The 23,195-nt window shown below is 42.3% G+C and overlaps 1 protein-coding gene across 2 annotated transcripts in view; it reads left to right on the forward strand.

The window, feature by feature from the left end:
• Positions 1-708: 708 nt before the first annotated feature.
• JAM2 (junctional adhesion molecule 2) overlaps positions 709-23,195 on the forward strand; it is a 38,556-nt gene continuing 16,069 nt past the window's right edge. The window contains exon 1 of one of the 2 annotated variants that reach the window (XM_074928817.1): positions 709-970. In XM_074928817.1, coding sequence (XP_074784918.1) covers positions 916-970 — 55 coding nt within the window. In that variant the 5' untranslated portion in view covers positions 709-915. The remainder of the gene's footprint in view (positions 971-23,195) is intronic. The other variant, XM_074928807.1, reaches the window with a different exon arrangement.

Consider the following 23,195-nt stretch of genomic DNA (forward strand, 5'->3'; position numbering starts at 1 on the left):
ATTTTCCTCGATTCAAAAATTTAAAGGGCCATTACACCTCCTGTATATTTCATCAAGAATGTCCCAGGCTGCTGTAAACTTCTAATAAGAAAGGCCCCGAAGGTGACGGCGCGGTCCATCCTCGGCGGGTTAACGTGCCCGACGGCGGGTGGCATTGGCCCAGCCCGGCCGCACAGGCACAGGGGTCACGGGGACTTTGTCCAAAGCCTGAAGCTTAAAAAAAACCCCTCGCCCCATCGGCACATCGCGCTCCCTTCATCCGGAACAGCTCAACTGGTGTTTCGTGATTTCACCCTGTTACGCCAGCTCCCACCCCGGCCTGACTTCGGGAAAGGCACCAGCAGGGACCCTCCGGTCTTCTCTGAGAAGCTGGAGCCTCTTGCCTTGACAAGTTTATTCCGTTGCGACAAACGTCCTTGAGCTGACGAAAATCTCGGAGTTTCAAAACGAGTAAATGCATGGGAGGGAAGAGCCGCTGGCTACGACACGGTGCAGCCCCGGGTTGCGCGGGGGCATCGCGCTGGCGGGGCCGGCGGCGAGCGGCGCCGCTGCCCGCCCCGGGCCGCCCCCGAGCAGCCCCCGGCAGGGCGGGCGGCGGGCCAGGGCGCAGCCCCGCAGCCGGCCGCAGCTCCCAGAGCCAGCGCGGGGCGGGGCGGCGCCTCCTCGGACGCGTTAGAAGTTCTGGGGCGGCTCCGCCGGCGCGGAGGCAGAGCCCAGCGGGCGCGGGTGTTGCGCCCCGGCCGCCGCCGCACCTGCCCCCAGCTGCCTCCCGGGGCGCCCCGGCCCGCCAGGCCCCGCCCCGCTCCCCCGGGCCGGCCGAGGCGAGGCTGGGCCGGGCCGCCCCTCACGCCCCGCCGGCGTCGCCCGGCGGTTATTAACCGCTGCCGCCGGTGGGGAGCGGCCGTTGCCGCGAAGATGGCGAGCCGCAGCCTCCGCCTGCTGCTCCTCGGTTCCTTGGGGGTCCTGAGCTGTAAGTGGCCGCGTCCCTTCCCCGCGGAGCCGGCGTGGGGGCCGTCGCGTCCCGCTGCCTCCGGCGGCGCCCCCGGGGGCACGGTCCCCCCGAAGCCCGCGTGTGCTGGGGAGGGCGGGGGGCTCGGGCCCTGCCCCGCCGAGGGCCGCCCCGCGGCGGCGCTGCCCGCCCCGTCCCGGGGAGCCTGCGGGCAGGGCGAGGGTGAGGGCGTTGGCGGCGGGGTGGTGCCCGCCCGCCCTCAGTCCCTCGGCCCCGGGGCCGGAGGAGCCGAGTCCCGGAGGCAGCAGCGGAGGAAAAGCGGGGGCTCCCTCCGCGGGCGGCGGGGGGTGCGCGCTCCCTGTGCCCGCGCGTCTCTCGCTGCCACGCAGATGTAACCTGTCTGAGCCGGGCCCCTTTCAGCGCAAGGCGGTGGCTCTCTGCAGTGATGCAAACTTTAGGATGCGGGCTCTGTAGTTCGCTGTTCCTGCGGGCCTTTGCGAGAGGAATGAGCGAGTGACGGGAGCGTGTTTTCTGTTGCCAGCACTTGGATGCTGCAGCTCCACAACCGACTCTGTTTCTAATATCTTTGTGGCCCGATTGTCTAACTCCTTCAAAGCAAAAGGGGGGATGTTAAAATGCGTTGGCAAAACCTGCCCCACCCAGAAAGCACATAGAAATAAGAAAAAGATTGTGGGGCCATATACCTGTGAAGAAGCAGTGAATTTAATATACAGTGTTAACAGTGCCAGTCGTGTGATAAGGCTGTCGCTTTCTGATCGTGTCTTGCTGTGCTCCTGCTGTATGCTTCTTGTGTCTCGCTGGTATTTTAGGGAAAGAGGCCGTATGTGTTTTGAAGAGAATTATGTAGCACAGTCTTGCAAGGAAGTGCCCACCTGGGACCTGCCTGAGATGGGGTCTCAGTCCCTTGTGGATGTGGTACATGCATGGTGCTGATGTGGGTATGTTTTGTACTTTACTTCTCATTCCTCCTCACCTGACTGAAACTTGTCTGTGTGGAAACTCCTTTTTTGTAGAGGAGAGACTTGGGAGTGATGCATGTCTGTTAGGTCTTTGGTTTGGTGGCAGTTTTCTTTTCCTCTCTGTTTCTATCAGACCTTATGGAAATTTTGCATTGTTGGATGAGCAGCTAGTGCAGGCTTTCCTTTTCATACAGGAAATAATCATAAAAATTATTTTCTTTAATATTTTTTTCTTGATTTGCTGTTATTGGCATGGGTATATCTGAGCAGATGAGGCTGCTGTGGTTTTCTTGGTGACAGGTTTCAGTGTGTTCAGGCTGCTCAGCCTTCTGGTTTAGTTGTGTCTGTTGGCAGTGCTGGCTTTGAACAGTGAGGAAATGATAGAGGGTGGTTTGGAAGCAGTACAGTGGATCAAAGTCTGGTGTATACGTTGTTGTCAGACTTGTGTTTTGGGGTTTTTTTTCCTCTTCCTGTCCCAGTTACCAAGAAATGCCAGGTGGGGAGAAAGTTTACTAGCATGCTGCTGATAAATTGTGGCATGAAGAAGGTGAGTGTCGGTGGGCGTGCAAATGCTGATTGTTTGTGTGGGCCAGAGGAAATCCAGGCAGAAATCCAGGCAATCAGGAGTCTGCTGCTGTTCCTGTGGCTGGAGTATGCTCACATGAACAATGAGGCTGAGTAATACTGGCATCCATGTCAGGCGTACGGGCTGAGCGGTCTCTTATGTGGGACCCATATGCTCTGGAGACAGTGGGGAATGGGCAGAAACTACTGAGGAAAAGAAGTAGTGGTTGATAACTGAAGTGCTTGAGCATTATATTGTGGGACAGGTATAGAGAACTTGCTTGGTAGCTCAGCTGCAGAAATTAAAAGCTGTATAAGTTTGTCACAGGATGTCAGTATAGCCAAGAGCAGTGCTGAGGTAGATGAGATTTGGATTGCTTTTCAGTGAGAACCTACTAAGAAATATTAATGACCTGTAGAAGTAGTGATTAGTCTGAGTTAAATCTTCTTTTGCCTTAAAGGAGTAAGGGAGTTGGAGGTCTTCAGTCATATCCCCTGTCAGCATGAGCTTCTGAAACTGGTGTTCTCTGGAAAGTTTTAAGAGGTAGATGATGTACAGAGATGATTCTTATTAATCGTAATGGCTACTCTGGATGAGATAGTACATTCTGCTGAACTGGCTTTTTTTGTGAAACTTATAGATGTAGTTTTTTCTTTCATTAATGTGCATTTGAAATCAAACTTAAGCTGGTGATGCTGGAAGCAAATCCAGTACGTGTCTGTGTGAGGACAATTCAGAGGCAATAAATAATAGTAGTCTTATATAAACATTTGATGGAGTTTAATGGGGTAGCTTGAGCAATAAATAAGGTGAGGGCTTGTTTGTCTGTTTGTTTTTGGCTTTAAAACAAATAGTCCTTAGTGCTCAGGAATCTTTCATCTAGATAGAGAGGTTCTAGACAAAAAAACCCTTTTGTCTTCCTCCCCAACCCCAACAAGAAACCATAAAGCATGACTGCATTGACTGTAGGAATCAACAGTGGAAGTCTTTAAACTATGCTTTCCTGATTACATGTGATGTACAACTGGTGTACTCAAAGTTCAGAATATTGTCAACCTGCAGTCTTCTGTTGAGCTCTGTTTGCATTAACTTGGTAAGGGCTTTCTCTGATTTCTAAATCAGAGTCAGTTGAGATGGGATTTCTTAAATTTGTAGGACTGCATACTTTTCTAGTACTGTCTGTACAACATAACACTATAAACCAGACTACCTATTTTTTGGAGAGGGGTGGGGGAAAGAGACAGCAAAGTAAGGTTCCTTCTCTTGCTGTTGAGAAGTATTTCTTTGCTGTAGACTGCTAGTGATCTACAAATCTGCACTGACCCTTAGACACCATAACATAGGCTGTGAGATGAGAGTAAGCTTCTTAATTTTCATTTGCTTGTTTTATTTAACTACAGAAGAGCAATGCTTGTTTCTAATGGTCTGTCGAACTTTTTTCATTTATGACTGTGGTGACACTGTGCAAGATACCTGAATGCTTCTAAAATGGATAAAATTTGAGGATTTGGTTGGAAAACCTTTCTGTCTTTAAAAGGGAGACATGCTTCCCTCTAGCTTATGTTAGAACCTTTGCAACTTCACCCTCTTGGCTGGATCCTCAGGGTGCAGAAGAAACTTTGTCTCTGAGTTACTGGCATGTCTCTCAGAAATCATGGTCTTTGCTGCATTTGAGCAAGTCATGCTATTTCCCTTAAACCTTGCCATGCCCCTTGGAAGGGGTGCTCTGAGGCCTCTGCCAGAAGCAGTGCTGTTCTGTGGTAAGGGCTTTGTCTCTTTCCTCTCTCTCCCCAGCAGAGAGAGAGCTGGTCCTTGGCTGGCCCTGCAGTATCCTTAGTTAAAGTTACTGGCCCCACAGCCTGCTGTTGGATGTGCAAAAGAAAAAATGAGGGTGACTGCCTTGCCTCATTGCATACAAGAGGCAGGAAATGTACCTGGAAATGTCACCTCAAGACAATCTCAATTCCTCTTGTTTTCTCGTGTTTAAGGTAGGTGTATGCAAGTGAAAGACTTGGGTTTGCTGTTGCTTGGCCTTTGAGGTTCTGTTTTCTTAACTTTAATATTGCAACAATTCTTTGTTAATGTTGTAGGACATGTATTTCTGGTAATTGTGAATACTGTAGGGCATCTGGCATTAATAATGAGAGCTAAAATTACCACTGTGATTAGCAGATCTAATTGAGCTTGGATGAGGTCTTCTCATTGGCTATTTAACTGAATTACACGAAGATATTTTTGTGATTGTTTCCTGTATTATCCCTATATTTCCTGCTTCCAAAACAGTCTGCTGTAACACAGTAGCTGCCAGGTTCTGCTGCAGAAGCTGGCTGATGACATCATAAATGATTAGGTAAGAACTTGCAAGTAGTTGAACTTTAACTTCACCTTTTCTCTTCAGGTGACTGACTTAACAAAACGTGTGGGATCATCTTTCGTGACCTTGTCTGCATCCACTGACTAACCCCGAATGTTATTGGGGGTGTGTGCTGACTTGTTTTTTAAGAAATGAGCTAAAAATGCTAGAGAAGGCTTTTACCCTTCCTCAAAAAATGCCCCAAGTGCTTTAGCTTCTTAAGTGCTGGTGGTCATGAGAGAAGTCCTCTTAACTATGAGAGAATCTTCTTGTACAACTGGTTATAAAAAAAGAATATCCATTTTTCTCATAATTTCACATCAGTAAATAATAGTGATATTTCTTCACTGAAGATGGACATTGACATGCGTGTGAATCTTCTGCAGTAGCAGTAAGCAAGCTTCCCTTGGTGTGTGTGGGGTGCGTGTGTAGGTTTGGGTGTCAGTGCTTTTGGAGGGGCAGGAACAACTATTAATTTAGATCTGAAATTCTGATTTAAAAGGTCACATATGGTGTGATCTACTTAGAGTCCATCAACACTCAAAATGTCATCTTTCTGCTGGAGCACTTCTGAAGACGGTCTGTCATTAGTTCCCCGCAGCTGGCAATCCCTTTTAGGAATACTTTCTTCAAAATAAGGTGTAGTGTCATACTTTTTCTTAGCAATGCTAGAGGTGACTCCAGTGTAAATGCTTATGTAAAGCAAGATTACTAAGAGATGTTCACACAGTCAGAAATGTCCACATTGCAATATAAATATCTTGTATATCAAAACAATTGAAGCACAAGGTAGACGTTTGTATTTGTCATTGAAGACTATTTGCCAGGGCCATATGGAATGGCTAAATTAAGGTTCCCTTGAAGTTATGCAAGGGTATTAAACAACAAAAAAAATTGCTTAAAATTGTGTCCCTGTGAATGTATACAATAAACTATCTTACTACTGTTTTATTCTTGTTTGGCTGTTTTATTTTTTTCCCTCCACTGTGGAACTTTGTGGCACTGTTGCATATATGTGGAAAATAGGTGGTTTATAAGTTCTTACTTTCTAGTTTAGTGGCTAATTTACAATGGGGTAATCATTTTAATGGAAATGTTATGTGGAAGCTGAAAGGCGATTCATTTACCAGTAATTAATTCTAGTCTGGTTAGCTCACCTTCGTGCCCCTCCGAATTTTGTAAAGCTAGCTTTGTTACAGTTTTACTTTCTGGCATGTCTTTTCCCATCCTGAGTACTTTTCAAAGAACTACCAGTTTTAACAAAACATTTCTGCAGAAAAGCCTGTCACATCTCCCACAAAGCGTTGTACGTGATTATGCTGTAATTCTGCTGCAGGAAGCTTAAAGCAAATATTATGGTGTCTTGTAGTCAAGACAAATTATTTGTTTTCTTCATCTAAACACCTTTTTTTTGGGGAAAATGAAAATGTATTTCAAAGAATGAGACAGCAAACAAGGCTGGAGGAGCATGTGGATGATTGCCAGTGCTTGTGCTCACCTGTATTTCCAAAGCCACTTTTTTTCTGGAAGGCTCTGAGTTGTCACCTCTATGCTCACAGTATATCATTGAGCACTCAAGCGCTTATATAAAATTTCTTAAATGAGACAGAAGGTGAACTTGGCAAGCTGAACATCTGGTCCTGTTCAGTTGTCGGTTTCTAACATATGCTGGGAGGTGAAGGAGCTTTTGGAGAACAAAGAAGGGGAAAATAGCAGTTTCTGAACAACAGCAAGTAATACAACAGCAGTAGTTGTTGAAGCACTAGTAAGTCTGTAACCCCTCTGGTTAGTAGGACCTAAAGCAGGCATCCACTTTCTCCTCAAAGATTATTTGTAGGGGATGATAGAAAAAATCTAGTAATAAGCCTTTTTGAATGCTTGCTTTTAACAATTCAAAACTTAGCAGTTTTCAGTAAGAGATGGGAAGATCAAACCTACATTGAAATAATTACAGTTTGATTCTGGATGTTTAAAATAGTAAGAAATGGTCAGACTTGAACTGGAAAGAACAGACCCTATAGGTAGCAGTTTCAATGGGTATATTTACATTGCTTTTGTTTGGATTACCTTCTTAAGGGTTGACCATGCTCTCCAGCCTGTCCAAACCACTGGATCAGACTCAAAGGGAAACAAAACATTGTCTGGATGAAAGGTGATGTATTATAGGGTTATTTTGGTACCAGATAATGTTAACAATAGGGACTATATTTGCTGTTCACAATCTGTTAGCATAGTACTTGGACATAATATTGGAACATGCATTCTTGAGAAGTTACTTTTGCTCAAATTAATAAAGAAACCAAAATGGTTATATATTGTATGTCATACTGCAGAAAGTGCCCGGTATGAATTGGGAGAAATTCTTGGGGGTGGTATGCTAAGGACTTGTGACTAGAGCTGGGTTAGAGTTGAAGTGTTTGTACTTGCCATACTTGTAAACATATGAGGAAACAATATGCAGACAACCAGACTTAGATAGCAGTTTACTTCTTGAATGTATAGACAGTACTTATCTCCAGGAGGCCCTGGTTCATAACTGAAGCCTTCTAGCAGCTGTAGTAGCAAAAAAAAGGAGTAAAAGTGTATCATCTGGAATATCTGTAGAATTCATAGGTGTCTTTAGGTGCATGTTATGGCTAGCTTTTTGTGCTCCAGTAATAAATATTTCTGTTTCTATAAAATGGTCTTAAAAAGTAAATATCGGTTCTTTGCCCTTTGACTATTGGGCCACCTGAACTGATTTTCTACCCCTTCTCCAGTCTTTAAGCTAGTCATCCACAAAGATGAGAAATTCTCTCTTAAACTCCTGGCTTGTTGTTTGTAGCCCTTGTTTTATGTATCCTTGTGCCAGAAGGACTGGGATTTCAAAGAGCGTGACATGACTTTGATGCAGCTTTGACACTGTTCAGACTGGTGGTGGTGATCACTTTGGACAAGGGCATTCAAGCAAGCTGTCCCATGTATTTAATAACAAAGGGCTATACCTCTGTGTTTGGGGAGGCTGCTTCCCTGGCTAAGTACAGAAAAACCTGAGGGCACAGGAACTGGGGATGAGGAGTGTGGGCTTTGGTGTACCAAGACCTGTGGAGAGCTGCTGGCTGGCAGCCCCTGCAACTCTGTCTTGAAGTGTGGCTCTGTGGTATTGGCTGGGGTGATCTGAGCTACAGAGCTCTGCTGGGTCCAATTGGCTGTTGTTAAGGTGTTGAGCTGGCTTGAGAGCCTGAACAATTTTAAAATGCAAATTGGGAGAAAGTTGGGCCCAGCTGAGTTTAGCTGACCCATGCTATATGAAAGGTGTGTGCATTAACTCTTAAGTTGTGCAAGTTAATTCTAAACAGAAATACATGCTTTCTATAATAAATGTAAGGTGCATGAAGATGCTTTAAATGTTGCTGCTGCATTAAACAAATTTTAACGTGATGTCTTGCTAATTAAGATGTATGTCAAGATTTGGAAAAGTGTAAATTTTAGTAACTTCTAACAGATTATATATTAATATATAACAGTATATATTTAATTGCTTGAAACTGGGAAGATTATAACTAATCAGTAACTTATACTGTACATAAACAACTCAAGCTTGTTTCAGATGTTTGCAACTCCTAACTGTAGGAATAATTAAATAGGGGATTATTACTGAAGTGGTGTCTGCCTTTGATGTTCTACTACTGGTATTTGCTTAGCAGTGTTCATAAACAAAAATACATGATAAATGTTGCTGCGTTGGGTTTTTTTGTTGTGTGGGGTTGGTTTGTTGGGGTTTTTTGTGACTCTGTCCATTCCCCCCTGCTTTTCTTTAAAGAACAGGTTTCTGGTTTCTCCTTGGAAAGAGGGAAAGGGATTTTTTTTTTTCCTCCTCTACTGTCCACATAAAGTCCAATTTAAAGATCATTGACAGCAACATTTAGATGTTGGAATAGTTTGTACAGAAATGGTCTTTATCCTCTGAGAAGACTTAGTAGCTTTCCATTTAAATGTCAGTAAATATTTTAATGTGGAAGGTAAGTGTTTTATTCTTGTCAGTATTTGAGTCTTCTTTGTATCTTGCAATGAATGAGGCTGTTCCCTTCTGTTCTCCAACATAATGGTCCTCCCTGGTGTAATGTGATACACTGACACACAAGAATGTAATAATCATTTGAGAGGCTCCTGAAAGGAAAATCAATATTTCAACATTGGAATAGAGAAGTACAGCATCTGAAAATGTAGAAGAGGAAGGGTTGGGACAGCTAGGCAGCAGTAAGAGCTTATAAGATTTTTAAGATGATGCTGTTGTAGTATTGGAGTGACTAGTAAAGCAAACAATTTCAGACACTCCAAATTTACTGGTAACATCAAGGTTGGTGCCTGGGAGAGGAGGTGGAGAGAAGGAAGCAGATGCATCCATAGTGGAAGTATGCTTAGACATCAAGAAGCGACCCTTTGGGATGCATTCTTGCCATACAGTCCAAGAGGCTTTCACATAATTCCATTTGTAAGTTAATTGCTTTATTTTTTTTTCCTTTTTTAAATAAAACCTATGTCCTGGACATCAACTAGTGCTGTATCGTTAACCAAGTGATACAGAAGTCTTCAGAAATGTTTTAGACATGAAAAGTAAATGTGATTCTTCTTTCTACATGTTCAGTTTAAGTGTTGTTTAAATGATGGCTATGGGGTACTTTCAGAAGTTAATGTACTTACAGCACTTGTCTGAGCCTTTCAATAATATTCTAGGGGATAAAAGTTGTCCAGGGAAGCTGTTTATCAACAGGAAATCAGCACCATATGTAGAGAGACTTAACTAAAAAATTCAGCTCTGCTTTCCCCCTGTCACTGCATACTCTATTTCTTATTTCATTTATCTTCCAGTTGTATATCTAGCTAAGTCCTCAAGACTGTAACAATCCACACAGAGTTGCTCTTCACTTTCTAGCTGCGTTCCAATTCTTAGCCACCTCTTTTACAGAGAAGGGAGGGAAAACAGTGCTACCAGTTACCAAAGAGTGTGATGCCTTTTCTAACATAAATAGCTGTTGGGAGAATGCACTGATTTTTGAGAGAAGGAAGTGATGTCTCTCTAAGTATTTAAACTTATTTGAAGTTTATTCAAAGCTTTTGAAAGCTATGTAAACAGAAGTGGCCATCCCCCTCCTCTTTCTCTTATATGTACTGACTTTCAGGTGCAGAACATCTTTCCTGAGTTAAAGCAAACTTAATGTCTTCTACAGAATGTCAAAGCTGTGCAGAAGTTTTTTCTCTTCCCTTTTTACGATAGTCTTCAGCCTAACAAAGTTACAGGAAACACATTTTCTTATGAAAATCATAGAATAATCTAGGTTGGAAAAAACCTTGAAGATCATTAGTCCAACCATTAACCTAACACTGTTCTCAAAAATGCCATAGAACTTTAAGGCAGATATTTGTCTTCTAGTAAAATAATAGAACTGAAAAGAATAGAATATCTGTATGACAAAATCTACTAAACACAAAAGATTGTTTTACACTTCACTTGGGAAAGCTGAGAATAAGTCAGTATTTAGGATCAGCCTAGCATTTGATAAACTTTGAACACAACTGGCTTTAACTTCATCTGATTGGGGGCAGGGGGGGGGGGCAGGGCAGGGCGGCAAAGTTGTACTTGTATCTTATTGGCATCTTTAACAATTGATTGTATACATCAGTGTATGTTCCCCCTGCCCCCAAAGCAAAAGCGCAGCTTTGGAGTTAGAACAGGGTGGGCAAGGAACAGAGCTGCTGTGTATTACTGAAGCAATGCTGTACCTGTGGGCTCCAGCAGAAGTTAGATGTTACAAGCAGTTAACAAAATATTGGGATGAAGTAAGGAGGAATTTGCCCTTCTTTCGAAGGTGAATTAGCTCACATTGCATGAATACAAAGAGAAGGAGAAGGACAAATTATAACTAGAGAGAAAATCAGTTGAACTAAGAGTGTAGCTTGTGTGTCCAATATGTACATAAAGAAGTTGACTGGAGTAATAGTATCCTTATTTACAGGCATACTATTTAAAATATATGTCCAATATATCTATAAGTCCAATATAGATATGTTAGTAGCTTAAACACTTTCAGTTTTGGGGTGGGACTAATCACATGAAAACTAGAGAAATTTACTGCATCATGTTGCTGTTAAGGCTGCAGTCCTGCACCTATATGCTGCATTTGAACCCCTTATAACTTTATGGACCCATGCTGAAATCTTGTACTGAAAATACAGTATGAAATCTGATTATTTTAGATTGTTAGCTGTGGTGACTAAAGGGTAGACAGTCCATTTTCTTCAGCTGCCTCTGCCTTTGGATGGCAATAGTGTGCTTGGTGGACAGATGGCATCCAAGGAAGCTCCTGTGGCTAGATGTGGCAAAGGCCTTACTTAAGAAATTAGACTGTTTAAATAGAAGATATGTGTAGACTTGGCTATGAAGAGTTGTGCATCTCTAAGGTCTGAAGTGGATAATCTTTCACAGGAAAGAGTAATTAATTTTTTTCTCATAAGGAACCTGTTCCTTATCTGCCCTAAAACAATACCTTGCACTCATAAACATAAACAATAAAAATTTATGGGTTTATTTTACAAATGTGCTTTCAGCAGAACTGTTGAACTTTTACTTAGTTGGTGATAAGTTCCTCTTCTAGAAGAGAAAATCTGGTAGCAATTTACAATTCAACAAGCCGTATTGTTGTCTTTCTTGATTTCTTAACCACTCGTAGCTCTGCTGATGCCTGCTCTGTACCATCCAGGCTCATTACAGGCAGGTCAGCCCTGCAACAACAGGGGATGCCTGTTCTTTGGTCACCTTTCTCAAAAAGAGATCCTTAAACTGAAATTAGTTGACCTGAGTTAAAGGAGCACTAGCACCTTCAAAGTGGTATTTAGTCTTATTTCTAAAAGAAACTTCAGTTTAAGCCATAATAGTGTCACACAAGTTTCTAGAGTATCAGTATCTCATGAGCAGTTGGTTACAGACAGAATACTGGCAGAAGTAGGCAAAGGAGATGGCAGAACAGTAGTTTAAAGCAGTGTATATGCCTATCTGGGAGTCGTGGTTTCATGAAATGTGTTGATCTAGCTACTCTAACAAGTATTCTAGAAATTTAACATGTTTGGTTTGATGATACTGTATCTTGTGTGCTGCGGAGTATTCCAGATATAGACATGCTAACCACCAGACTTTTAACCACAAAGTTGTCCTTGAGACGGTAGTGTGACCCAGGGGGCCAAATCCTTAATCAGATATCGTTTATTCTAAACAAAACAAAAAATATTAAAAATCTAATGTCTTTTAAAAAAAAAAATTCCCAGCTATACATGTTCCTGGTACTATTTCTGACTCTGAACTGTGACTAGTTTGGCTATTTAATTCTGACAAGATTATTTGTCTTCCATACAAATCACTTTCTCCTGGATTTTTTTTTTCGTTGCAGTTTTACAGCATTATAGAATTGTTGATGTAATTTTTCTTTCATTTTTGTAGGTGTGGAACAGCTGGTCCTTTCTTAGTTTAAGTATCTGCAGACGAGATCAGCAAATCGTATTACATGAAACAGCAAAGCAGTTCAGTTGTGAATGTTAGCTCACATACTGAGCTATCCCATCTGAGGCAAAGCAGCAGTTTCATTAGTGAACTTCACTGAAATATTCTGAGGGTGTGGCTCCTAACACATCTCTTCTGTTGCAAAGCTGTAATGAGCACCAAGTTAACATTTATTCTTGATTTAAAAATAAATACAGAAAGCACAGATTTACTCTATTATGTTTATTCCTGTGTAACTTTCCAGTGTTGTTCCTCTGGCTTCTAATCTGAATACCCATATCTTGTTTTTCTTGTGTAGCTTTTAATGTGCTGAAGACTGTTGTGGTTTTGTTTTGCTTTTTTTACCCTCTTCATCCCTTTTAAGGAAAACTTGGCAGCTATTATACTGTGACCTATTGTTCCTAGCTCTACCTTCCGGAGGATTTCTTCTAGTCACCCTTCTCCTTTAAGGGTGCAAAATATCTTCTGTTTTTTCTAGCTCTTCTCCTTACATATCAGCCTTAATTGAATTGAAGGAGTGGCTTCAGTCTTCTTAAAATGTGGTGGAAGATACTACTTCTAAAATTTGATATTTAAAGAACTAAATTATCTATTAAAGGCCTGTAGAACTAAGGCTAAAGATATGCATTTGTACTGTAAACTACAATATTGATTGAATGTAATAGTCATCAAACATGACCATTGGAAGCTCTGGCAGGAGGAGACTATTGAGCAAACTTGGCAGTGTAAGAAATCATGTGTGAGTGGAAATAGATGTGCTAATTTGGCAATTGCATTTGGATTATTAGGAAGGGTCCACCATATTCTTTTGGCCAGGAGAGAAGTGGTCATGTTCCCAGCTCATATTAACAAAGAATCTGGTCTGTAGTCTGGAGAAACAAAGTTTAAAAGCTAAGTTCAGTGCTGTTTATCACTAATAGGATGCAGTCCTAAAATCCATGGCTCGAGTAAAATTTGCTGAAGTGAAAACACCACTATCCCCAGCTGTTGGAAACATCTCCTCAGAAAGGCCAAATTCAAAAAGCATTGCACAAGGCTCTTGCTGAGTATTTGTATTTGAAGAACATCCTAGGGTTTTTGGAAAGACTCTGACTCAGGTTTTTTTAATAATGTGCTAGCTAGAATGAAGTCATGGTATGTTCCGAAGTCATGAAAAATTGAATGAGAGAAGGCATCTGTAAAACCCTCTTTAAAATCTCACCACAAGGTGTTATTCTTGCATCTGTTGCATTTTGGTATAGAAGTATATTCTAGGTCACTAGCTGCTTCAGGGAGAGCAACTTTTTTTTTTAATGAATGTTTTTCAGATGTATCATCCCCTTCGGCGGGGGACATAAGGTGACAATGCTGACTTGGCTTTGATTATTACACATTGCTTAAAATGAGACATTTGGGCATAGTCGGTGAAATTAGCTATCCTTCGGATCTGTTTGCATTGCACCATTATGGTTAGTTAGCTAACCTTTAGAAGCCAGAGCTTAATATGTACTCATTGTACTTGTCCTCTGCAGTGAAAGCACTATGTAGAAATGCTTAGAAGACCTACTGGGAGAAAAACCTCTATAAACTTGAGAAAGGACTGAGGATGCACAGGAAATTTGATTCCAGTTTACATGAGTAAGACTGACTATGGGAAGAGATGTTTCTTCACTATAACAATGTATTTACTTACAGCAATTTAAAATTGTAGTGTCTTGATGTTCTTCCTAGCATCTGGAAACATGATCCTGCAGAGAGGGAGCTTGTATGACTTCACTGGTTCTGAATGAGCAGGGACTCCTGTCTCATGTAATGTCTACTGGAATTGTAACTAATGGTGGTTGGCACAGTTGGAAAGTAAACTAAGTTTGTGTTCAGGAGTTTTTAGATAAGTAATGTCTGTATTTGTAGGTGTATAAATGATGCAACTTCCTGAAAATATTTATCCTTTTCAAATGGCTTGGCGATTCTGGCAGAAGTCACTTAAAAGTTGTAGATTTCAGAGATCTTTTTCTCGAGATTTTATCTCAAATTATGGCTGAGAATGGTTGTGTGGGTCTTGGAGAGGGGTTGTTTATTTCTTCCAGTTTCCCAACTTTGCTGTGTTTCAGGGCAGATTTTACAGTTGATGTAGATTAGTCTAGTACTATTGACTTCAGAGGAACATGACAGTTTACCCTGGGTACCTAGCCTTGTTTTGTAAATTTAATAATAATTCTGCAACAGTTTCTCCAGGTATTTGCACAAGCAAGTGTTTTGCTGGTAATCCGACTGGAGATGTGTTTCTTCACATCACTGCAGTAGTGTGTGATATGAGGTGGGTGGGACAGCAGTGGCAGGGGGTTTCTACTCCTGTGGGCTGTTCTCATGGTCTTTTCAAGGACGATGGTACTAGACACAAGTCATCAGCATCTTGACGCATCGTAAGCAAAAGATGAAGCAGCTATAGGCTTGTTCTGCAGTTACAAGCTGTCTTTGAGCCGCTGCTGAGTTGCCATGGAAACCAGTGTTGAGCAGGACTGGGAGAGGGCTGGAAAATAGGCTTTTTTGTGAGAGCCCGACTAGTTTAAAACCCCATCCCCCGTTTTCAGAAGCTCCCTCTGAATTGCCATGGAGACAAAAATAGTAGTGGAGTTTTGAATCTTGTAAAAGTGCGAGCTATAAATATTTATTTGGTTAATAGCATATGCTTTCTGGATTGTCATTCTGTTGGAATAAACTCTATGCTAGATTGAACCTTTGCAAGCTGTGAATTCAAATCGTTCCTCTCTTCTGTGTGAGCAGAAAAAGAGGTTAAAAAAAAACTTCGAAGGGAATTGAATGTTACATTTTTATTAGTAATTATATAAAAATTAATTGGAAATTTTTTTCCTGGAATTTCTCACACCATCTCATGCAGTGATCTTTCAGTGTTGTGACTGCTGAAAGCACTTAGAAGGCTGTTCAGTTTATCCAGAGTTGTTGTGCATTGGTGTTCAGTTTCTTCAGAAAGGCTGACCTAAATAATCTCTTCCTTTCTTGTCCCGTGCCACTTAATTTTTATTTCCTACTTTCTCCTCTACAAGCACTCCAGTTTTGTGTTTCCAAAGCCAACTGTCCTTGGGGCTCTGCTCTGAAATGAATCATCAACAAGATCTTAAACTCTTACGACTGTTACTGATAACTTTAGATAACTTGCTCTGAAACTTCAGTCTCTTACTACTTCCAGGATTTTTTTTTTGCTTAACTTGAAAGTTGACAGTAAAAGCACCATCAGCTGGTGTGCTAGCCTTCCAGATTGAACTAAACAGCGCACACAGAGTGGAGGCTTAACTCATTCTTAGGTTGTCATTGTAAATGAAGTCCTCTTTGCTAATCTGCTCTGTAGTTGAGGCATTTAACATAACAATTTATTTCCCCTGTGAGACTAAGAGCTCCTCAGATCATCCAATACCAGCTTTTAGTACAGGTAGAAATCCTACTATTAGTCACTTTCTGGCAAAGCTTCTCTTCCCCTGTTTAAATAACTCCTGGCTGGATGAAAATGCAGTTCTGAATTCTGTTCCTCATATGATTTCCTTTACAAAGGCAGAGTTACTGAAGCCGCTTAAAACCTACTTTCTGTAACAGATGAGTGTGAAGGATTGTTTTCATTTTTATGCTACAGCTAAATAAAAGCACTTTTTGTATTAGGTTCTAGACCTCTGGATATGTAATAAGTAGTAAATCCATACAACGTTGCTGTTTGCTTTCCAACTGTTTTCAAATTCCTAGCCACCTTTTCTTAGGGGGGGGGGAAGGGAGGGAGAATGGTGCTACAGAGGTTTTGCCCAGTTGCCAAAGGGTGCAGTGGCTTCGAAACTGACCTACTATCTGGATGCTGGCCTTGTTATCAGCTTCAAATGTATAGTTCTGCTCAGGAGAGCAAATGGAGCGGGGGATTGCTCCATTGTGCATGGCTCTGTGCCTGGGCTGGAAGAAGGGGAAAAATGCCTTTGGGTTTTGGGGAAATTCTTTTGGTTCTGCTGAGGGTGGGGGGAAGGTCAGTTTTTGTGTGTTACTCAGCTGTAGAGATGGAATTCTAATTTTGTAATAGCTGCTCTTCCAAAAGAGAAGCCAAACCAAATACTGGATTTAGCTGTTTTCTTCCCCCTGCCCCCGCTGCTGCCCCTTCTGTTCCCTTGTTTCAAAAACCTAGTCCATTTTTCCGTGAATAAAAAATTTGTCAGGAGAGAGCTTGTATAAAACACGGAGAGGGAAAGCTAGCTGATATCTATGCGCACAAATTGCGGTTCATTACAAAGCTTTTAATGAGATTTTTATTAAATCCCTTATGGAAAAGGCACAGCTTACAACATAGAAATTAAGGTCTGTTACTCTGCCAGTGAGCTTTTTTTCCCCTGCATCCCTCAACTCTTTGAACCTGATGAGTATCTAAAAGCCTGCTGCTTATGCTGTATCTCTGTCATTCCCAAGAGTCAGGACCAAGATACTGCAGCTCTTGTACTGTCTAAGGATTGCAAATAACTAGCTGTATCTTTGTCCTGATGCTTGAAATACTACCAGCACAGATACACTAGGACAATTTTTTTGTAGTGTAAGGAAACCAGAACTGCATCTGCTTGTATCAAGGAATAGTTTTCCTTATAGTTGTAAGGACTGAAGACTTAACTTCTTTGTTAAAAGCTGTTTCTTCAAGCTGCTAGAAAAACTTTTCTCATCTGCCACTGATGCAGAGATAGCACATGTGTATATAGTGTAGAATCCCTACATTTTTTCCTTGATGAAAAACATCTGCAAGGTCTGTGTCCTAATTAACCAGTAAGTGTTGAAAACCTTGCCATGTATTTCACAGCATGTTAAACTACTCTCAAGAGCTGTATGCCTTACCACCAGGTCTCAGAGTTGTAGCAGCTCTGGGGTCTGAATGACTAAAACTTGCTGTGTTTAAGTCTAGCAGTTCCCAAAACACAACAGAAGCACTGCTGACAGCTATCACATAAGTGAAGGGGTGGCTGAGAAGCTCTTTAAAATCCTTTTGTGTTTTAGACCCCTTTAGCTGGTCTGCCAGAAAATGTGCCTTCTCTCTTAGATTACCATCCTTTATGCAGTCACACCATGCCTATTAAAAGACAAACTTGCTCTCCACATATGGGCTTATTATTCCCACCCTGCAGGCCCCCTGTTCAGACTACTCCCTTATTTGTTTTCTGTGGCTGAAGATATGCAGGCTTGGTTTTTTGTGATTCAGATAAACTCTGCCCAAAGTAAATCCTGTTCTATTATTATTCTTTAAGACTCAGGATAACTGAAGTTGAGCTTCTTTCTCCTTTTTTCTTTTCCCCATGACGTAGGATAATTTCTTTTAGCACTTGTTCAAAGTTTGAGGTGTTAATGCCATGTTTATGTTATGTTTATTTAAGCTGGGTTTACTCCAGTTATTTCAGGCTACTTTTTGGTACCTAAACTTCAGAGTTCAGTTAAGAACTCTGACCAACACAGGAGACTCCTGCAGAGGCTAGAAATACTCCCAATCTCTCTCCAGCAAGTTTGATAGAGGTTAGCATTCACCAAGAACTGGTGGAAGACAAAGGTTGTTTAAACACTGACTGACTGAGCAATGTGGCTGGGACGAGTGATGGGTCTGAGCACTGGCTGGTGGCTGTTAATTGACAGAGTTAACGTAGTGGCCTGCCAGTGCCACCATGAGCAGGGTTGATAGCCTTTTGGTTGTAGCAACTGTCTCTTAGACTGCAAAGAAGAATGGGAGTTAGGCGTTTGGGGTTTTTTTTTCAGGTAATTCACAACTAATTCTGTCCAAAGGTGGATAGCTTCTCCTCCCCCTCCCCCATTTATGGACTATGTAATCTATGGACTACTTAAGAAAAAATGGCAACAGTAGAACCAAACCAGACATGAGTGTTTAAATGATGTGACAGTGGCAAAATTCTAGGTATCGTTTGAGTACATCATGGTAGGTAGCTACATAGCTGAGAAGTCTGCATCAGCATCTAAGCATGTCGCTGATGGTTTATCCTAAGGTGGTCACGTGTCTGAAGGATGCTAACACCAAACAGATGTCTGGTTTCCTATTCAGGGATTTCAGTAAGACAGTTGGCTTCATTATTGCTTTATTCTTGGGACACTGGGCTTCCTAAACTTACTGTATCCTCTCACATCCTTTGTTAAGCTTTGCTCTAGACCACCTGCTATTTAGAACTTGGCAAAACAAATACCACAAGACTGCTTTTTCTCTTGTACTTATAACTTTGTTTTGATTGTGTTCTCATGTAGCTTCCTCCAGGCACACTGTTTCCTTTGATTTGGTTTGACTAATATGCTCTTCCTTAATGATTCCTCCAGCTAGTAGTATCAGTTTACAGCTGCATGACTGATTATCAAATGGAAAGTATGTATTTTTGGGCTTTACTTCTAAACAAGTCAGCTTACTGACACATACAAGTTTTGTTTCAGTCTGTATAAAATTGTTTGATGAACAAGAAGTTTACTGGTACAGTAATGTCATCTTTTTCACTATTGCTTTTTATATGGTGAATTAAAATCCAAAGATTAAATCTTGGATTCTAAATAATTGGTGGAGGCATTTCTATAAGGACATTTAAAGGAATAGATGCTTTACCTCTAAAGAGCTCTCCTGTTTTTCTGCTTGTTCGGAATATATAATGGTTTTAATTCGGTTACCTATCTCTGTTACCACATTAAGTTACCATTCGGTCTGCACTGCTTTTTGAAGAGGGTCATGTATACGTGTGGTTTGTGTGTGTGAGGAGAAGGGCTGTGTTTATGTTGAACTTATTTTTTTCTGACGTATTTTGTACTTAACGCATAATAGGATCTTCATGTATTCTATAAATCCCTTGATACAAGGACAAATATGGAGACTTTGTGCAATTGCAAGCTCCCAATAAAACATAAGTAATTTCCTGATAACTTCCATAATAAGAAGTACGTACCATGATCCTGCCTCAGAAGTCATATGATAAGAAAATAAGATACAATAAGGAAACCTGTTTTCTTATTCTGACTTCTAGCTTATGAATACCTAGACCGTGACAGTGAGCTGTGACATCTGTGTTAAAGAGAAGGAGAGATCCATGGCTCTATGAAACAGTGTAATGTAATAAAGTGGCGAACTGCATGTATTTGAGCTGGTTTGTGTCCAGACAGAGAAGGTTGATGTGCCAATAACTTATAAATGGCTTTACCCACACACCAGAGACCTAGAAATGCTTCCTAAGTGTTAGCAAGTATTAGTTGCTGTCAGAACCTCAACAAAATGTTCCTCCCCGTCCTGAACACATGAAGATGTTATTTCAATAAGAAAGATTTTTAAATGGCATATAGGATGCGTGTCAGGGTGTTTATTGTTCTAGAAACAACATTGTTTCATGAAAGTCAAAAGCTGATTTTTCTCTCCACAAATCTAAGTAGGGCTTAATGGGTTAAAAGGAAAATTACTTAATGATTTCAGGCTTTATTCTAAATGAAGCTTGGACAAAAACAAGGAGATGGACTCTGTGGACATGCAAGAACAGTTACTCTGGGAGGTGCTGGAGAAGCAGTTGCCTCCTCTGGTTTCAGCAGGGGGTGTGGGGGGTCATTTGGGGGGTTTTATTTCTTTTTTTAAAGTCCAACAGGAAAGTTTCCTTGCTTGATGAGGTGGAAAAAATTTCCAAGCACTATTTGTAATGCAAATATTTTTTGCTATTTCAGTATTCTAAGGTCTACATAAATGGCATTGCTGGAATTGTTGTCATCTTATTTTTGTATTAAAAACTTCTACTTGTAACTATTTTGGGGTAACACAAAGGTGATGATAAAATTAAAACATATTAAGGACAGGATAGTTAAACACAAATTTGGATCTTTTAGTGATGTGCACATATTAAAATACACTATGTTGCCAAGTGTGAAGCTGTATTCTCTTAGTATGTCCAACACTTCTTATTTCTATCTCCTTCCCCCTTTCCAAATTTGAGAGATCTAGAAACCAGCAGCTCTGAAGAGTAATACAGGGGTACGGGGTGCAGGTTCCGGGGTCTGCCGCGGGGCGGGTGTGCGGGGAGGCCGGGGCTGCCCCGTGCCGGACACAGCCGGTTCCAGCCGGCTCCGACCGACCCACCGCAGGGCGCAGCTGAGCCCCGCACACACGATGGCGGCGCCTCGGGGAAAGCCTGGGCAAGGAACCGCAAAACGCTGCCCGACGGTGAGGGGTGAGGCGAGAAGGGTGAGAAACAGCCCTGAGAGCACCGAGGGCAGAGGAGGAGCAGCCCCTGGAGAAACCACAATGGAGCAGGTATTGCCCTGCAGCCCGTGGAGGACCATGCTGGAGCAGATACCCACGCTGCAGCCTGTGGAGAATCCCACAGCAGAGCAAGGGGATATGCTTTGAAGGAAGCTGAAGTGCGTGGAGGATCCGTGCTGGAGGAGGCTCCTGGCAGAAACTGCAGTCCACGGAGAGGAGCCCACGCAGGAACAGGGGAAAAGTGTGTGGAGGAAGGAGCGGCAGAGAGGAGTTGTTATGGGCTGACCACAGCCATCATTCCCCAAAACCTTACTCTGTTTTAAATTTGCAGTAAATTAATTTTGTCCAAGTTGAGTCTCTTTTGCCTGTGATGGTAATTGCTACGTGATCTCCCTGTCTTCCTCTTGACCCGTGGGCTTTTTAATTTTATTTTCTCCCCTATCATGTCGAAGCAGGAAAGTGAGAGAGTGGCTGGGTGGGTGTCTGGCAGCTGGCCCAGGGCAACCCGCCACAACAGGATACAGTGAATGAGTAACAGCTTTTGCTACAGTGCTGGGACTCAAATATCTACTCTGTTGCATCATGACTCGGAGGCAATGATTATAGATACCGCTAGAACCTCAATCAGTACTTTTAAAGGATGCTGAGGGAAAGGGCTGTAGGAACACTTTGGGTGGAGAATTCCCTCTGTGTCAGACTTGAACAATAAGAAATTATCTTTAATTGAGAAAACCATGATAGTGTATGGGACCAGCACTCTTAATATCTTCATTAATGGACATAGTGAGATTGAGTGCACCCTCAGAAAGTTTGCAGATGACACCAAGCTGTCATGCCCAGGGGATGGGATGCCATCCAGAGGGACCTGGACAAGCTCTAGAAGTGGGCCTATAGGAACTTCATGAGGTTCAACAAGGGCAAGTGCAAGGTCTTGCACCTAGGCTGGAGCAGCCTCCAGTGTCAATACAGGCTGGGGGATGAAGGGCTTGAGAGCAGCCCTGCAGAGAAGGACTTGGCAGTACTGGCGGATGAAAAGCTGGGCATGGGTCAACAGTGTGCTCTTGCAGCCCAGAAAGACAACTGTGTCCTAGGCTGCATCAAAAGCAATGTGGCCAGCAGGTTGAGAGAGGTGATTTTTTTTTTTTTTTTTTTTTTTTTTTTTTTTCCCCCCCCCCTCTATTCTGCTCTTGTGAGACTCCACCTGGAGCACTGTGTGGAACTCTGGACTCCTTAGCACAGGAAAGACATGGACCTGTTGAGGAGGGTCCAGAGGAAGGCCACAAAGATGGTCTGAGAGATGGAACACCTTTCTTATGAGAAAAGGCTGAGAGCTGGGGTTGTTCAGCCTGGAGAAGAGAGGGCTCTGGGGAGACCTTACTGCAGCCCTTCAGTGCTTAAAGGGGGCTTATAAGAAAGACAGGAACAAACTTTTTAGTAGGGCTTGTTGTGATAGGATAGGGGGTAATGCTTGTAAACTAAGAGACTGGAACAAGTTGCCCAGAGAGGTGGTGGATGCCCCATCCCTGGAAACATTCAAGGTCAGGCTGGATGGGGCTCTGAGCAACCTGATCTAGTTGAAGATGTGTGTGCTTATTGCAGGGAGGAGTGGAATATATGACCTTTAAATGACCCTTCCAACTCACCATTCTATGATTCAGTGATGGTACCTTCATACAAAGAAAACAACATGCTCACTGAGAGCTGCGAGAACCCATAGCTGAAAGACCAAATGGACTCACTCAAGTGAGAAACGAGGCACATGCTTCAGGAGAAGTAATCAACTGTCAAAACAGTAACAGGCAAAAGATTATTGATCTGTTCTGTTTTGATTAAGACTGGATACCCATTTGCCAGGTTGTATGCAACTGTTTCCCTGGGCAGGGGAAATGGAAATTAATTATTTGGGGATGAACAAAGGAGGTGTGTGTTCATGAGAGGTAAATAGCAAGATTAGACTAAAAGGAGTAAAGCAAGACTAGTTTCTATCAGTCAGAACATTATGCTCTTAAACAAGCCATGTTTCTCAAGAATGTTGATGGGGACAAGGGCTCAATTCTTATTCATACCCTCTGTAGCAATTGTTCAGTTGTCTGATGCGGGTGGAGGAAATGGACTGTGCTGCATTAGGAATGTCCATGCTCTCTTCAAAACTGGTCCAAAACCCAAGGGAACTTGAGATGCTTTTGGAAAAAAATGTTAATGTAAACCTGTGTACAGAACTGTATTTAGCTGTTCTTAAGTACTTGGTAGACTTGTAGTCTGCCATGGAGTATATGAAGAATAACTGTGACTGACTCTTGGGCCTTGCAGGAATGCTTCTGAATCGTGAGGGAGCAAGGTGGAGTCCTTTCTTGGGAGGAGGGCAGTTCTTAAGGGAGGATGTGTAGTAAGGTGCAGTGAGGGAGGAGGTTGCTGGGTAGGGGTTTATGTAGGAGTAGTAGTTATTTCACTTGTTCTCTCTGGCATTTTTATATTCCTGATACAAGAGATATACAAGAATATATGGGTTTTTTTCCCCCTGATATAAAACTATAGAAATGTTGACTAATGTTTTCCATACCATTTCAACAAGAATTTGAGGTAACTCTTC

This window comes from Athene noctua, chromosome 1 (genome assembly GCF_965140245.1).
Source record: "Athene noctua chromosome 1, bAthNoc1.hap1.1, whole genome shotgun sequence".
In the NCBI taxonomy this organism is placed as follows: domain Eukaryota; kingdom Metazoa; phylum Chordata; class Aves; order Strigiformes; family Strigidae; genus Athene; species Athene noctua.